We start from the raw sequence: 15,995 nt of genomic DNA, 5'->3' as shown, positions 1-15,995 counted from the left end.
TTTCTTAAAATTATCTATTCCTATTAGTTGAGTTCACATGGTGGCAACATTCGTCATTAATACCGTCATTATCAATATATCACGTAAATCCCCCGGCTGAATAATTCGTAAATCGTTGATGCTACCGAAGATCCGCGAGACAGCGGCCCTGATCTGAGCACACACTAATTTTTTTACACCTATGTTAGTGTTAGAGGGGTGTAACAACACCCAGCACACACAACACACACCCAAATCACACTCAGATTACACCCCTTCGAGGCTGATCCTCTCAAAGGTGGGTGTGAATTGGGTGCACATCTACATTGGTGGACTAAGGGTGGACTAAGGGTGTAATAAGGGTGTAATAAGGGTGTAATGATTTAAGGGTGTTCTGCCTTATTGTAAAATGTTTAACATTGTCGTGGAATATGAACGGCGTGTACACTGAGTCTTAATTTTACCCCATATACCAAAACCAGTAAGAAACACAAACGTTTTCTCGATGGCGAGTTGATACACCAAGCAGTTTCTCACTTCAGTGTTCTTCCTTTTTTTGACACCACTTAGACTTAGACACCACTTAAACTTGGACACCACACCGTTAGTTTTGACTGGAATGCGAGCAGTTCTATCGAATTTCCAGACGCTCGCAAGACAGGCAATGTACGTATATAGTATATGTTTTCTCTTAGAAATGAAATGCCTTTCAAAGTGGGCTTTTGGTTCGTCATCCCATTTATGTGATGTTTCAAAGTTTATCTCTAAATTTAAGCGCGTATATCCTTATCCGTATATCAGACCGTATATTGGTTCAATATGGCACCAGTTCGGAGTTGCTATATTGGGAGAACACAATGCATTACATGTTCATGTTATGCATTTACTTTGGCTGATATGCATGATACACTCGCTATGGAAACAAAGCTGTACACGTTAAGCCATTGCTTAAGGGTGTTGATTTACACCAAAAATTGAATCAGGGTATCGTCTAATTACCACTGTGGACCAACAAGCCGCACACCCGCTAAGTAGATGTTACTCTCTTTCAGAGTTAATGTGAGTGTACCATAACTCACACCCTTTTAAGTGCAAAAGTTTGAAGGTGTTGTGAAATACACCCTGAGAGGTAGGTGTATTTCATTACACCGTCAAACTTTTACACTCAAAGGGGTGTGAGTTATGGTACACCCACCTTACACTCAAAAGGATGTAAAAAAGCTTAGTGTGCAGTAGTGGCTCATTCGCACACGCTCACTAATAGATATCCTAATTTTGAAATTATACTTTCATAACCTGTATTTTAGGTCTTGGGACCTTCAGCGAAATATATTCAAGAACAAAATCCGGTTCGATACTTAGTGATATTTTAAACTAATTAATTGGTTTCGGTTTACATATTTATGGCGTGGAGTAACGTAACATTGCACTCTTTCGCTTCACCATCCGACACGATTAATTGTTGATGCACTCGGTCCGCACGCTGCGGTGCTGGAAGATAGAAACAGCCCCGAGTGACCTTTAGCCGTCCCGTCCCCTTGTATACCTGACTGGTAGGGCGTGTGTGTTGTACCTCTGGGTGGGTGTGGCGGTACCCCTTTATCACGATGATTACAAGCGCATACCCCCCCCCCCCTTCCCCCGCCGCGTGCGACCTGAGCGGATAAACACGTAGTTCAGTGTCAGATAGTTAAGCGAAAGAGCGCATTATTACGCAACTCCGGGCCAGAGATGTGTAGTCCGAAACTGATGTTTTTAAGTGGATAGCAGGCGTTTGTCTGACGAGTCGTCGTTGATTCTTCGTTCCACGCCATGATCCAGTGTTGTCTGCACAAACTCGCTCGCGACAGTGCATTATGAGCATAATGTCGTTTTTGCAGTTGCGTTATAGGGCGGGGTGGACGTCCTCTCGAGGGGAATATGTAGCTATAAGATGATTATTTACCTAAAATTCATTAACTCTCTAATTAGCGAATTTCAGGCAAAATGCGATATACCAGTATGGGATAAAATCCTCGTTGAAAGCCATTCTATCTTTTAAAAATCATGAAACGGGCGCATAATATGAATACCCATCACCGAATTTCGCTATCGTTATGAGCTGAAAGCAAAACCTCAGATGTAGAGAGTATGTATGAGGGTATGTAGCTATAACATGATTAATTACCTAAAATTCATTATCTAACTCATTAGCGAATTTCAGGCAAAATGTGATATACCAGTATGGGATAAAATCCTCGTCGAAAGTCATTCCATCTTTTAAAAATCATGAAACGAGCGCATAATATGAATACCCATCATCGCATTTCGCTTCTTTTTTTTTTTTCTATCACATCACGTCACGCATCGCTATGCTTATGAGCTGAAACCAAAACTTCGTGCCTCAGTAGCGCATTACCTTTGCCGATGGAGGCTTATCTGGCCAACAGATCAGCAGGTACTCCAATGCACGTGGCCCTCTGACTTGTAACGGCCGCTGTCCTCCCGGCGCTCCCGATTGTGCAGTTTCGGTTTCGGCTCACTTGCATAGCGAAATACGGAGATGGATATTTCAAGACAGGTGCGCGGTTCTGGATATTTTAAAAATGGAATGCCTTTCAACGAGGATTGTCTGCCATTCTGCTATCTCGCTTCTGCACGAAATCCTCCAGTTAAATTATTAGTGAATTTTAGGTAATTAATTGTCTTGTATAGTTGCATACGGCTGACCGTATTTTTTTTACTTCAGTGTTAGCGCCGCGAAGCAACTGTGGCTATGAGCGGCGTACAGGTGTGGACAGATGAAGGGAGGACAGCAGGAAGGTGCGTGGGACAGGGGGGTTAGTATGCTTCATGGGCCGACTTCAAGGGGAACCGTGCCGACATTCGTCTGAAAGGCCTTCGGAAAACCCAGGGAAAACCTCAGACAGCACAGCCTGCGGTGTGACTCGAACCCACCACCTCCCAGTCTTCAGCACGACCTTGGCTACCACCAAGCAGCGGGACGCCTTACCCCCTCTCGGCCATGCCGCTGGCACCTGGCCGTATAATTGAACTGAAAAAACGTCATCTATGCTACTCTCATAGGTTTACAACAACAAAAAATCAGTGAAGAATAAAACAACGCCGTTTATATTAAATATTGCATATTAGTCGGCATATATGAAGTCAAATATTATTAAACTTCATTACATACACGTATTACATGCGTAAAAATACATTAAATATTCGCGTCACTTTTAACATTCTCCTTGCTTCCAGTATAGTAGTACAGTAGGCCATCGCTAACGCTTAGTGTATGAAGTGGGGGCTGCTAAAACGTAGCTTTACGACGACGGCATAGCACAATTTTTCGTCAGTAGCATAGCGTCGGCAGGGTGACAGCCAGGACAAGCAACTCGAACTTACCCGTTACCTCAAGCACTCTGTATGTGATAGGGTTCCCCGTGTTGAACTTTGGGACATTTAGAAGTTGGTACAACGGACTGAAGGACGAGGACGAAGAAGCAGGTTGCACGGGTTTGGTTTTTTTGTGTTGTTGGACATTCGGGTTCCAGATTTCGAAGGAACAGGTCGTGTGGTAGTTCGCTTCGCAGAAATAAATGCGATTGGAGTTGGGCTTGGAGTTCTTCCATTAAGGTCCGGGACAGGAACTTCTAAAGAAGATTGGTGCCGAAACCCGGGAGACAAGGAAGAGACGAAGGATCTCCGTCCACTTTAGATGAGGCATTCTGCGAACTACTAGGCCTACAACAGGAGATGGAACACATGGAAGACCTGCTACGTCGTCGCCGAGGGCTAAGAAGCGCATTGTCTCGCACAGTCAATGAAGCCACAGAGAAGCTGACTGGTGTCGATCTAGCGGAAGAGGACATAGAAGTGCTCGTTGCTCGAGTAAAGAAGCAGATGGACAATTTGGAACGAGTGGATGCGGAGTTGGAACCTTTGTGGTCAGAAGAGGAAGTTGAGGAAGAACAAAAAGAAAGCTTCGAATATATTGACCGAGCGACAGCTTTGCTGGCACGGCTACAGTTCAGGCTAGAACGAATTAGCCCGACAAGGAGTTCGACAAGAAGCTCACAAGGACCTATTCCAGAAGCGAGACAGGCTGATGACGTTGGAAATGCGAACGTTCGAGTCAGGTTGCCCAAGCTGGAGATTATAAAGTTCAACGGCCAGCGCAAGAATTGGATGATGTTCTGGGAACAGTTCCAACAAGTTGTCCACGACAACCAGAAGCTCAGTACGTGCGACAAGTTCAATTATTTACGAGCAGCACTGACCGGTGAAGCGGCGTCAGCCATTGCTGGGCTACCGCCAACGGAACGATGCTATAACGATGCTGTGGACATCCTCAAGGGACGTTTCGGCGATGAGTCGCTTCAGATAGAGGACCACATGAGCAGGCTCATGAGTCTCCAGCCCGTGAAGACAGCCCAGGATACGAAAGGACTACGGAAGCTTCATGACGATATCTCATCGCACATGAGAGCGCTGAAAGCACTGGGCGTAGCCGAGGAGTCTTTTGCGTCGATGCTGTATTCACTCATGATACGGCTTGTACCTCAAGGAATAGTCATCAACTTCAATCGAAAGACGTTGGAAGCTCAAGAGGAGACATCTACAAACAGTAACAATCAGGCAGTTAGTGCCGAGGACACTTCAGTAGGTCCCGACAAGCAACACGTGACGAAGGTGACTGAATTCATGAAGTTCCTCCGAGTGGAGGTAGAGAGCAGGGAGAGATTGAATGCCCATGAAGAAGAGCCTTCGTCAGGGTATAAGCAGAAGGACAACGAAGCTAAGACCCAGCACACAAGGAAATTCAGAAGACCGTCATCGGCCTCAGCGCTACTTCATATGTCAGATGATAGTCCAGAATGCTTCTTCTGTAAAGCGCGGGAGCATGTGACTGCAGAATGCAACGCGACGATTCCAAATGAAGAGAAGCTGCGTCAACTGCAAGAAGCAGGACGATGCTTCAGATGCACTTTGCCAAATCATGTGTCAAGAAGGTGTTGGCGGAAGGTCAAATGCGAGAAATGTCAGAAGAGACACGTTTCGTCAGTGTGCAAGTTTGGAAGTCAGGATTCTCCCAGCAAGGGCAAGTTGACCGGCGGGACGGCGCAGCTAAGCTTGGAGTTGGTGGAAGAGTCAAGGCGGCCAACAACCGTGCTGCAGACAGTCGTCGCCTGGTGCAAAGAAGTGGGAGCGGACAAGTGCAAAGTTATGTTTGACAAAGGAAGCCAGAGGTCGTTTGTGACACTACAAACTGCTCAGAGGTTGAAATGCAAGACAGTTGGTCACGAAGCATTGAAAGTTGGCGTGTTCGGAGGACGACAAGAAGAGAGGACGTTTCGGCGAGTATCCCTCAAGCTTCAGAGTATGTACGGCGGTATGGAGTACTACATGGAAGTACTTGTCACGGACGTCATCAGCACCCAAAACACAGTAGCACCATGTTCCAGCATAATCAACGAAATGAAAGGAAGGAACCTTTCAGTACAGCACTTGGTCTGCCCTGAAAGTCGAGAACATATTCAGGTCCTCGTAGGCACGGATCAATACTGGGATCTCGTAACAGGAAGAGTTTTGAGACTGGGAAGCAGTTTACGGGCAGTGGAAACAAGACTCGGATGGACAGTTCATGGAGTGTGCCCAGAAAGTGGAATAATCAAGCACTGTAATCAAGCTCTGGTGTTACGGATAGCAGTGGATGAATTAGAAACAGATACGACGCTGAAGAAGTTTTGGCAGCTGGAATCCATTGGAGTGACACCTGACGCCGACGATGAAAGGGACAATACAGTGCTACGTCAGTTCTCAGAAACTGTGAAACTGAAGGAAGGGCGTTACGAAGTAGCGCTCCCGTTCAAGTCTACAGTGGACTTGGGAAGTAACAAAGAAGTAGCTCTGAAGAGGCTTAATCAGTTGACTAGAAGACTCACTCGCAATCAGGAGCTCTTGAAGAGGTACGACGAAACTATACGAATGTACAGTGATGAGGGCATGGCCGAGAGAGTATACAGTGACGAGGAAGATGTCGTGTACTACATGCCACATCTAGCGGTTCTCAGAGACTCGAGCACCACAACAAAACTTCGGGTGGTATTCGACTGTTCGTCAAGCTGCGTCACTGCCAAATCGCTCAATCAGTGTTTAGAAGCACGACCGAATCTAAATCCGGATGTTGTGGAATTGTTAATGAATTTCCGGATAAAGAAAATCGCCCTGGTGGCCGACGTACAAAAAGCCTTTTTACAAATAGAAGTACGAAAGGAGGACAGAGATGCCCTACGTTACCTGTGGTATGAAACAACGCCAAAAGGAGGAGCGCCACTACCAAAGATAGAAAGCTGGCGGATGACGAGAGTCCCATTTGGTACGACGGCAAGTCCGTTTTTGCTTGCTGCTACGTTACGGAATCATTTCAAGGCGATGGAAGAAGAGTACCCAGAGACTGCGAGCCGCCTAGGGAAACACATGTACGTCGACGACCTGGTCATCGGAGCCACTGATGTGCAAGAGGCAAAGAAGATCGCTAAAGAGGCAACAGATTCTGGAGCGGGCGCACATGAAGTTACACAAGTGGGCGTCAAGCGACAATGACGTGCGTCAATTCTTGCAAGCGGAGTCTGGTGAAAGGACATTAGGAGACACGAAGGACATGCAAAAGGTCTTAGGATTAGCGTGGCTACCGGACGAAGACGTTTTAACGATTTCAATGAGCGACGTATGGGACATGCATCAGGAACGAGGAGACACCAAGCGACGGGTCCTGCAGATCACCGCACGAGTTTACGATCCTTTGGGAATGCTGGCACCTTTCACCGTATGCGCAAGAATATTCTTCCAGTTGTTGTGGAAACGAAAGGTTGGTTGGGATGACATACTGCCCATAGAACTTCAACCAACATGGAATCAGTGGTGTGCAGAGTTGTTGCACCTGCAAGACCTGAAAGTATCAAGGTACAGCGGCCAGGACAAGGATGCAGATGTCGTGTTCACGGAGATACATATATTCTGTGATGCAAGCCCCGCAGCTTATGGAGCGGTATCATATACAGTTATGGAAGATTCCAGTGGTACAAAGAGCCCAACAATGCTAATGGCGAAGGTCTAGGCTCGCGCCGATAAAAGGACTGACGGTTCCACGGCTCGAGTTGATGGCATGCCTGGTAGGAGCAAGACTAGCTTCCTACATCACAGAAAAGATGCAAGTCACTCCAGTTCGACGACACCTGTGGACAGATTCCAAAATCGCGCATTGCTGGACACGTGGAGATCCACAACGATGGAAACAATTCGTCCACAATCGAGTAAAAGAAATTCACGAGCGCACGAGGACAACAGAATGGGGATACTGTAACAGTAAAGAAAACCCAGCAGAGATGTTAACAAGAGGAATCTCCGCACGAAAGTTGATCGAAAGTAAGACGTGGTGGTCAGGACCAAGCTGGTTGTCTGAGGATGAAAGCGAATGGCCTGGTGGCAGCTCAGATGGTGACTTTGCAAAAGACGAACTAGAGGAAAAGGAATCAAGACACGTATTGCAGACAGTAACGACGGTGACAGACGAAGTCATCGACATGCGAAGGTTCAGTACCCTGAAGAAACTGCACAAAGTCATGGCCTGGGTTTTCAGATTCACCGAAAAAGCGCGGAAAAGAAGTCGCCAAAGCGGACCGTTGACAGCGCAGGAATTAAGAAGAGCTGAGGAACAGTGCGTGAAAACTGTGCAAGCAAACGTGTTCCCAGAGGAAATAGCAGCTGTGCGAAGCAAGACATCGCTCCCGATGAGGTCAAAGTTACAAGGCAGCATGCTGTTCGTGACGGAAAAGACCTTCTCAGGTCAACAGGCCGATTGCAGCAGAGCGACTTACCCTACGACCAGAAGCATCCCATGGTATTGCCAAAGGGAGATCATTATTCGGAGTTGTTGATCAGACAATGCCACTGGGACTTGCTCCACTCCGGAGTAAGGGATACACTTGTGCAATTGCGGGAGAGATACTGGATTTTGCAAGCACGTCAGGCGATCAAGAAAATTTTGAGGAAATGCGTCGTATGTCAGCGATATAACGCAAGAGCTTCAGGACAAGAACCGGCTCCGCTACCAGCAGCAAGGGTGACCCAGGCAGAACCGTTTACAGTGATTGGACTTGATTTCGCCGGACCGCTGTGGATAAGAACTCGACAATCTGCGAAGAAGGGGCACTTCGTGATATTCGTGTGCGCAGTCACTAGAGCCTTGCACCTTGAGATAGTACAAGACATGTCAACATCCACATTTCTATTAGCTTTCCGGAGGTTCGTGGCGCGACGGGGGAATGCCCAACATAGTCTACAGTGACAATGCCAAGACTTTTCGAAGGAGTAACAAGGAGCTGCGAGAGTTATGGGACGTAGTCAACAGCAAAACAGTCAAGGGAAAGGTTGCTGACTGGAGAGTAGAATGGCGATACAATGCTCCACATGCTCCTTGGTGGGGCGGCTTTTACGAGCGTTTAATAAGGTCAGTAAAGGTTGCTCTGAAAAAGACGATCGGAGCAAGGTGTCTCAAAGAAGCCGAGCTCAGCACTACAATCACCGAGGTCGAAGCCGTGTTGAATTCGCGACCAATAACCTATGTGTACGAAGATGAAAAGGAGCGGCCATTATCTCCATCAGCATTTCTGACTGGAAAACGACTGACGACCCTGCCAGGTATCCCCTCTGGCAATGTGTATGGAAGCAATGCCACCACGATACAAAGGTTGTGGCAGAAACGGGAATCTCTGGAACTGTTCTGGAAGAGATGGTACTCGGAGTACCTCACAGAACTGCGCAACCTCTGTAGCAAGCGCAAAGGAGGCCTTAAGTGGATGACTTGGTCATCATCCGCGAAGACGGAAAACCAAGGCAAAGATGGTCGATGGGAAGAATAGTCCGAAGTTTTCCCGGTAAAGACGGCAAAGCAAGAGCTTTCGAGGTTCGCATCCCAAATCAAGCAGTAGTGATACGTCCGGGAGAACTGCTCTACAAGGTGGAAGTGTGAAGTGGACACTTAACAGAAGAAAAGTACCTTTTCTTCGGGGGGAGTGTGTTGAACTTTGGGACATTTAGAAGTTGGTACAACGGACTGAAGGACGAGGACGAAGAAGAAGCAGGTTGCACGGGTTTGGTTTTTGTGTTGTTGGAATCGGGTTCCAGGTTTCGAAGGAACAGGTCGTGTGGTAGTTCGCTTCGCAGAAATAAATGCGATTGGATTTGGGCTTGCAGTTCTTCCATTAAGGTCCGAGACAGGAACTTCTACTCCTAACATAATTCTTACCCCACCCCACCCCCCAAAACTCCCCCTTTTGCTCCCCGTCGGCGCGGTTTCGGCTACGATATATATGTATTCGAACGACCCGTACTCCTCTTGAGGCAATGTTTGCGCTCACAAAGTAATTCGGTATCAGTTAGCACGATCCGTCTAAGATTATCATTAACATCTATTGAACAGTATCGCTCCTTCCCCCAGTAAGCTCCTTCTTGTTTCTCGGACGGAGACAATTTGAACATGTGAAGGCTGCGCTAAGGTACAGATGCCAGGGCGATGACCCAGTTGTACACTCTAGTGTGAACCCCGCTCTGGAGCGACTCTTCCTTGCAAAGCCCTCTGTTGTACCCTCGTTCCCGCTTCGTGTGGAGGCGGCGAGTTCCCGTGTGGGATTCAGCCCATCTGGCGTTCCCTTGCAGCAGGCAGTCCTCGATGCTGCGCCTTGGCAGAGACATCTAATACAATCCAATTTAAAAATGACACAGTTTGACAAACAATCCACTGCACACACTGTCATTCTCCAGGAATTCCTGGAGATTCACCGTAACTTCGGGAACCACCATGCAATCTACACTGATGGGACTAAAGTAAGCAATGGTGTGGCGGCCGTTGCCCTTGAAGGTGATTCTATTATGACGGCACGCCTGAACACGAACGCCACAGTTTTCACCGCAGAGCTTTACGCGATTCTCCTGGCTCTGCGGCACATTCAACAAAACGACCTTCAAAATTCAGTGATTTATTCCGATTCACTAAGCTCTGTGCGTGCGCTGCTTTCATGCTATGACAGCAAGAATCACCTCGTCAAGCGAGTACGAGCGCTTGCGACCCAACTTTGTTCCCGAGGCTTTTCAATCTGTCTCTGCTGGGTCCCCAGCCACACTGGGATCCCGGGGAACGAGCCGACCGTGAGGCTCGGCGAGCGTTGGCACAAGAGGAGTCAGCTCTAGGACTACCCTACCAAGACATCCTGCCAGTGTTAAAGAGAGCTGTCTGCACACAGTGGCAGCAGGAGTGGGACATGGAAGAAAATAACAAGCTACACCTCACACAGCCACACGTTTCTCCCCGCATCGGACTGAACACATCAACAGATCATTCGAAGTTCTTTACGCGAGATTGAGGATTGGACACACATGGCTCACGCATCACCACCTACTCAGAGGCCAGGATCCGCCAGCTTGTGCGCACAGCGGTGACAGCTTGACTGTCTTGCACGTACTGGCATCCTGCCCTCACTTCGAACACCAACGCCAACAGTATTTCACCGCATTCTACAGATACCATGTCCCACTCCACCCAGCCCTTCTACTGGGTGACACCCCTCTTGTGCCGTTTGATAACGTAATCAAATTTTTGACCACGTGTGGGTTTCTTAGTCAGATGTAGATGATAAGCATTGCTCCGCTTTTATTCATTATCACCGAACTCCTCATGTAAATATCTCATTGTCACACTTGTAGATAGCTTTTAACTGCCATGCTCGCTTGCTATCGTCATCCCGCTCTCTCTTATCCTGGTCAATCAATCATCGCTCATCGCTCATACCTGTAGATAGGTTTTAACTACCACACTCTCTCTCACATCATCTTTCCCATAATCATCTCCGACACACTCACCATAGTTTAGGCGCTCTATGGCCTTTGTTGCCTTTGTGCCAATAAACACATAATCAATCAATCAATCGTTCTTCATTTTTTTCCAGAGCCAAGCTTAGGCATTTGCTACATCCACGTAGTTGTATGTTTTTTTACTTACAGCATGCAGTATATCAAAGTGCTGTTCTTCTACGAGGCCAGACTTCTCGAGGTCTTCGAGCGTTGACAGGGACGAGTTCAGTATTTTGCGCGCCACTTGTGACCGCGCAAACCCCTCGAGTTCTGGATAGTGGTGCTGGACCACACTTATGTCTTTCAACAACTACATAAAATAACAAGGCGATCCAGTAAAGGTCCGAGGTGCGGAAATCCCTGTTGTCATTTTGTTCGGGACTAACGAGACATCATATTATATTTGTTAATTCCCTCAACCGAGACAATTCAGTATCCTTAGTGTCAGCTGCAACCTAGTTGTGAGGAAATCATATATGCTTTGGTTTATCGTTCTGCTTTCTGTAAATATTAACGAAAGGTAGGAGTTGTGAGCTGGGTAGTTTGAAAATTTGTTACGTTTTTTAGGCACTGGCGTCGGAAGGTATAGCCAAGGGGGACTATGGGGCTCTCATCCAGGGGCGGATCTAGGGGGCCTGGACGTCGTGAACCCCCCCCCCCCCGTGATTGCCTGTCGTTACTGTCGGCAGAACGTACTTTAATACATGCAGGTAAGAAGAGAGTCGTGGGACTCCTCTAGCGGTCGCTTCTAGCGATACCATGCCCATCAAGTTGCTCGGCCAGCTACACTTCTGGATGTCATAGCGCGCTCCTCCCATTCCCTCCTCCATGTCACCAACTTTGCAATTGCTCGTTAGGTACAGCGGGAAACTACATTGCATGCGTGTAACACGTGTCTCAAATTGAAAAAAAAAATGTCGGCTACGTAGCCGTCAGCAGCAACAAATCATTCAGAGATACCACAAGTATGCTACCACAAGGGGTACACAAACCCCCATCTTATTGACTACCCTCAAGCGGGTGGTTTTCGGAAAAGCGCCATCTTGTCGTGGTCACACGTCATAGGCAACGTCATATTGAGGTACTGTGATTTTGTTTACATATCGTTAGCGCTTGCCGCCATATTCGCGTTGGCATAAAGTCAAGAGATGAGAATATTTTGCCAGCGTAAACTATACGGTGCTTTTTTCAGCGACATGGTAGTCCAGTGCATCTTAAAGCGGGGTTGTCATCACATCTTTGGAAGCAGCACGAGCGCTCAAGTACTAAACTGTGCCTTTTACTGTGGAAATATTGGATAAAAATAGTTAACGGGAGCGAAAAACGTCCAATAAGGCGCACAGAGGAAGGAAACGCGTTGTTACCAAACGGTTTGGCCGCCGATCACGGGCGCGGCCATCTATAAGGTCACGTATGAAGTGAAGTTTGCTGTGACATGTGACCATGACCTGTCGAGATTGTATTTCGTTCGCCAAGCACGCTTTCGTTCATGGAGCAATACATTAGACGGCACCCATGTGTCCGACATATAGATCGCTGTCGCCTGACGAATTGAGCATTATTTCCCACCAGACGTCACCCCGAGCTCTCAACATAAACTGCTTTTCTCCCGCTTTGCGGTCCCGCTCGCGGTCACTTGCAACCCTAAAAAGGATTTCGTTTTATAGATGTGAGGAAAAAATTGACACTGCTGCAACGGGACGAGGGCAGCACCATAACAACGAAATCACTAACAAAATGAGCGCGAAAACCGGGCTGTTTGTGAGATTCACAGACAGAGAAATACGTAAGTAATTGCGGCGGCTCTAGTGCGTGCACATTTTCTCGTTGTTTGGGTTCTTTCACTGATTATACACTCTGTGCAATGCTGCACGGAGTGTCCGCTTCGGACACGTTAATGGACAGTCAGTATTTGGGGGTTGCAGACTGCACAACCGTCTAGAGCGTCGTCCTGATGATTCCATCGTTTTACTTGTGATTCGTAAGACAGTGTTGCATCAAATCATGCTTTGCCTATCATTGGTTCCTACAAATCGTTCTCCCGTCCATTGTGAGCGGATACCTAACCCCTAAACACCGCATCCTTCAGCAGCGACTTTTAGTACATCGCAAGGTGTTCACTGTAACATAGGCCAGTCGCTTATTATTTTGGGTGGTTGGCATCACGCTGCTGCTATCTGATGTGATGACTTCTTTATCGTGTGGCTTGCGATCAATATGAAACATGCAATCCACTGTTATGTATTGCTTCTGGACCGCACATGCTCTCATATGTGCGAGGGACATCTTCTTAGCTCTGCGTTGTTCTCGTGAAGAGCCTCCCTACGGGAGCTATTGGCAGCAATTAGCAGAATGCAAGGTTCCTCCAACAATTTCCAACCATTTTATTTTCGCTAGCTTACTCTAGCGCTGGAAATGCAACTAATTACTTCTAGTGTAATATCCTACGCCCGAAAGATTGTGAAACATATCGCCCCAAAATCTTGTAACAATATCACGAGTCAAAGTCGTACCCGATGTGATTCAACATTTGGTTATAACATAAACGCCGTACCTGTAGCTTGTTGTTCAGCGCTTCTTCATGCACAAATTCCGCTATTTGTGCAGATTCCATGAACCGTTTTACGGTAGCCAGCACTTCATCCTCAGACGTAATGAATGCGACAGCCAAATCGTACATGCGGAACACACGCCGATTGACAAACTGATGCAGGTAGTGAACGAAGAGCAACCACAAACACTGCAAAAAGATTCCCTGCCCTGTAAGGCTTGGTAATGTTATTAAGATTTGGGAAGCTACGATAAAGGACAACACGCATTCCACACGCGAGTGCTACGTGGGAGGAGCGATGAAGCTGATTGCTGTCTGCACCCAGTTATTGGCTAGGTATACCACGATAGCGGTCTGTACAAATCCCCTACACAAATAATTTTTTCTCCTTCCCGGGCCTAATCCACATGGACTCCGTACCGGCTGAATTCTGCGGATAATTTGATCGTGAGGCGGGAATGAGACGGGGAGCAGTGAAATGTATATAACAAACCGGAGCAGCGGGTCCAGGGAGCCTAACTGGCTAACCGCAACTCATTAACTCAACTCAATACACCTCTAACAGACGAAGCAGGAAATTCCATAAGAGTTCCATTTCTTTGCATTCAAAAGCGCCCTCATAGCGAAACCTACCAACATACCTTCCGTGTGGACCAAATCCTGTACAGCCTGAGGAATGTGAAAACAGAGCTAACAGTGCGAGCGATCGACTGAACAGGCAGAAGACATATGTTTCTACGTTTATTACATGTAAGGTGACGTGTTTTGACTCGTACTCAACAACAAAACACCGGATAAGTTAACACTTCTCGGTAGCGTCCCTGTGACTCCCGAACAATCAAATACGAACCATGGGAATCGTATACGATCCGCAATAACGAGTTCTGAAGCCAGTACGACTACAACAGCGCCCAATACTGTGATAACAGCTGAGTTGAATAAACTCGGGTCATGCGTGTTTGCCAGGCAGAAGCCCAAGAGGATGATGCCGAGAAATGCTCCTGTCAAGGTGCTAAGCAACTGGTTCAAGTTACTTCTAGCCATTCGTTCCGTGAAGCTCATCTTTGGTCCACACGTAGTGGAAGTGTCGCCCGGTGTCAACGAAGCTGATCTAGGAACTTGCAAGGCACTTTTCGTAAGCATGGTCTGAAAAAATGATTCGTAATAAAACTTACATTGTGCGGGAGGCGAAATGTTCTTCCTTACAAGAAAATCCTACATTTATGTTTGATGCATCGTGGTAAACTTCACTTGCTTTGGTACCCTTTAATCAAACTCAATTTAATGTCATTTGTGCAAATCACTGTTATAATGAGGTAGTGTAGAATAGATGACATTGGTACACAGCGCTATGCAGGGCATGTATATTGAATGCATAAACTTTACAAAATGCTTTGGCATCAGCCTACAGAATTGTATAAAGTCAGCTCATTAACAAAAAGCATCCCGATGAGGACTGATGAGGTCTGTGAGATTGCGACAGCCGACACTCTGCCGCATTGTCAAATGTAATTTATGGAAAACTGGAAAAGTGACATTCGTCGAAAACGCAGAGAGGAATGGAACCATGCACCTGTCGATTGCTGATCGAGTTCACTAAGCATGGCTAAGCAGTATGCTGGTACCGCCTGGTGACGACTTCCCAAGGGGTCTCACTCAACGCAGAGGGCATTCGACAACTCTCTGCACATTCTCTCCTACATGTTTTCTCTTCTCCTGTGTGTTCCAGCCTCTGAGAACAGTTACGTGCCATCATGCAATTTTACAGGCTTCCTGCGCACTTTTCCACTGTGTGTTTCGGTTTTGGTTCAATCCTATGGCAACAACTAGGGATGGGTATCCCCAGTCCGTGGTCGTTCCAGGATTTTCTAAAGATGGGATGAGTTTAAAATTTGTACTAATTCCCGGACCTATGTGGTCGGAAACCTGCTTTAAAAGTTGATTTTCTTTTAGACAGCTTGTGGACGCCACAAGGTGGCGACGTATCAGTACAGCAGGGAAGGGCGAGAGCCGTGACCCCGCTCCCCGGAACTGCTTAAAAGAAGTAAGCATGGAAAAAACGAGACAGAGGTGTGTACGCCGCAGACTGGAGCTGAACTGCTGATAAGCATGTAAGGAATAAAAGTTGGATTGCTGCATTTCTTGGTTGTGTCCGTGTTCTCGGGAAGCTGTAAGACGGAACGGCAGGGAAACCCCGGTGGGGTTTTTGGAAGGGGATCCCACAAATTGGCGCCCACACGTGGGGCCCGACCCGTCTTGCCGCACTCCCGAGGGCACTGACAGCTAGTGTATTTGTAGTGTTGTTAGTAGCATTTGTCGCCCGTGCCCTTCGCTCGCTGTCGCTTTTGCTGTTTATTTGTAGTTCGGGAGTGAGCGTTTGCTGGCCATGCCGCCCAAGAGGCCCCCTCTCGAGTCCGTCTACGAGGACGACCCGCCAGTAGCGGAGGACCTGCTTCGGCAGATGACAGCCCTTTGCGCTTTATTGTCGCAGCGGCTCCCCAGTAGCACGTCCGCCGCCCAGCCGTCCTCCGAACTCCCGCTACGCCTGAACCTGACGATACCGACATTTTCG

At 47.4% G+C, this 15,995-nt stretch overlaps 1 protein-coding gene across 1 annotated transcript; it reads left to right on the top strand.

Annotated features, from left to right (window-relative positions):
* Positions 1–3,717: 3,717 nt before the first annotated feature.
* Positions 3,718–6,567, top strand: LOC135384953 (uncharacterized). The gene has a single exon (XM_064614133.1). It carries the CDS (start codon positions 3,718–3,720, stop codon positions 6,565–6,567), a length of 2,850 nt encoding a protein of 949 aa, XP_064470203.1.
* The last annotated feature ends 9,428 nt before the right edge of the window (positions 6,568–15,995 follow it).

This window comes from Ornithodoros turicata, chromosome 2 (genome assembly GCF_037126465.1).
Source record: "Ornithodoros turicata isolate Travis chromosome 2, ASM3712646v1, whole genome shotgun sequence".
In the NCBI taxonomy this organism is placed as follows: Eukaryota; Metazoa; Arthropoda; class Arachnida; order Ixodida; family Argasidae; genus Ornithodoros; species Ornithodoros turicata.
This window is presented reverse-complemented; position numbering and strand designations above follow the sequence as displayed.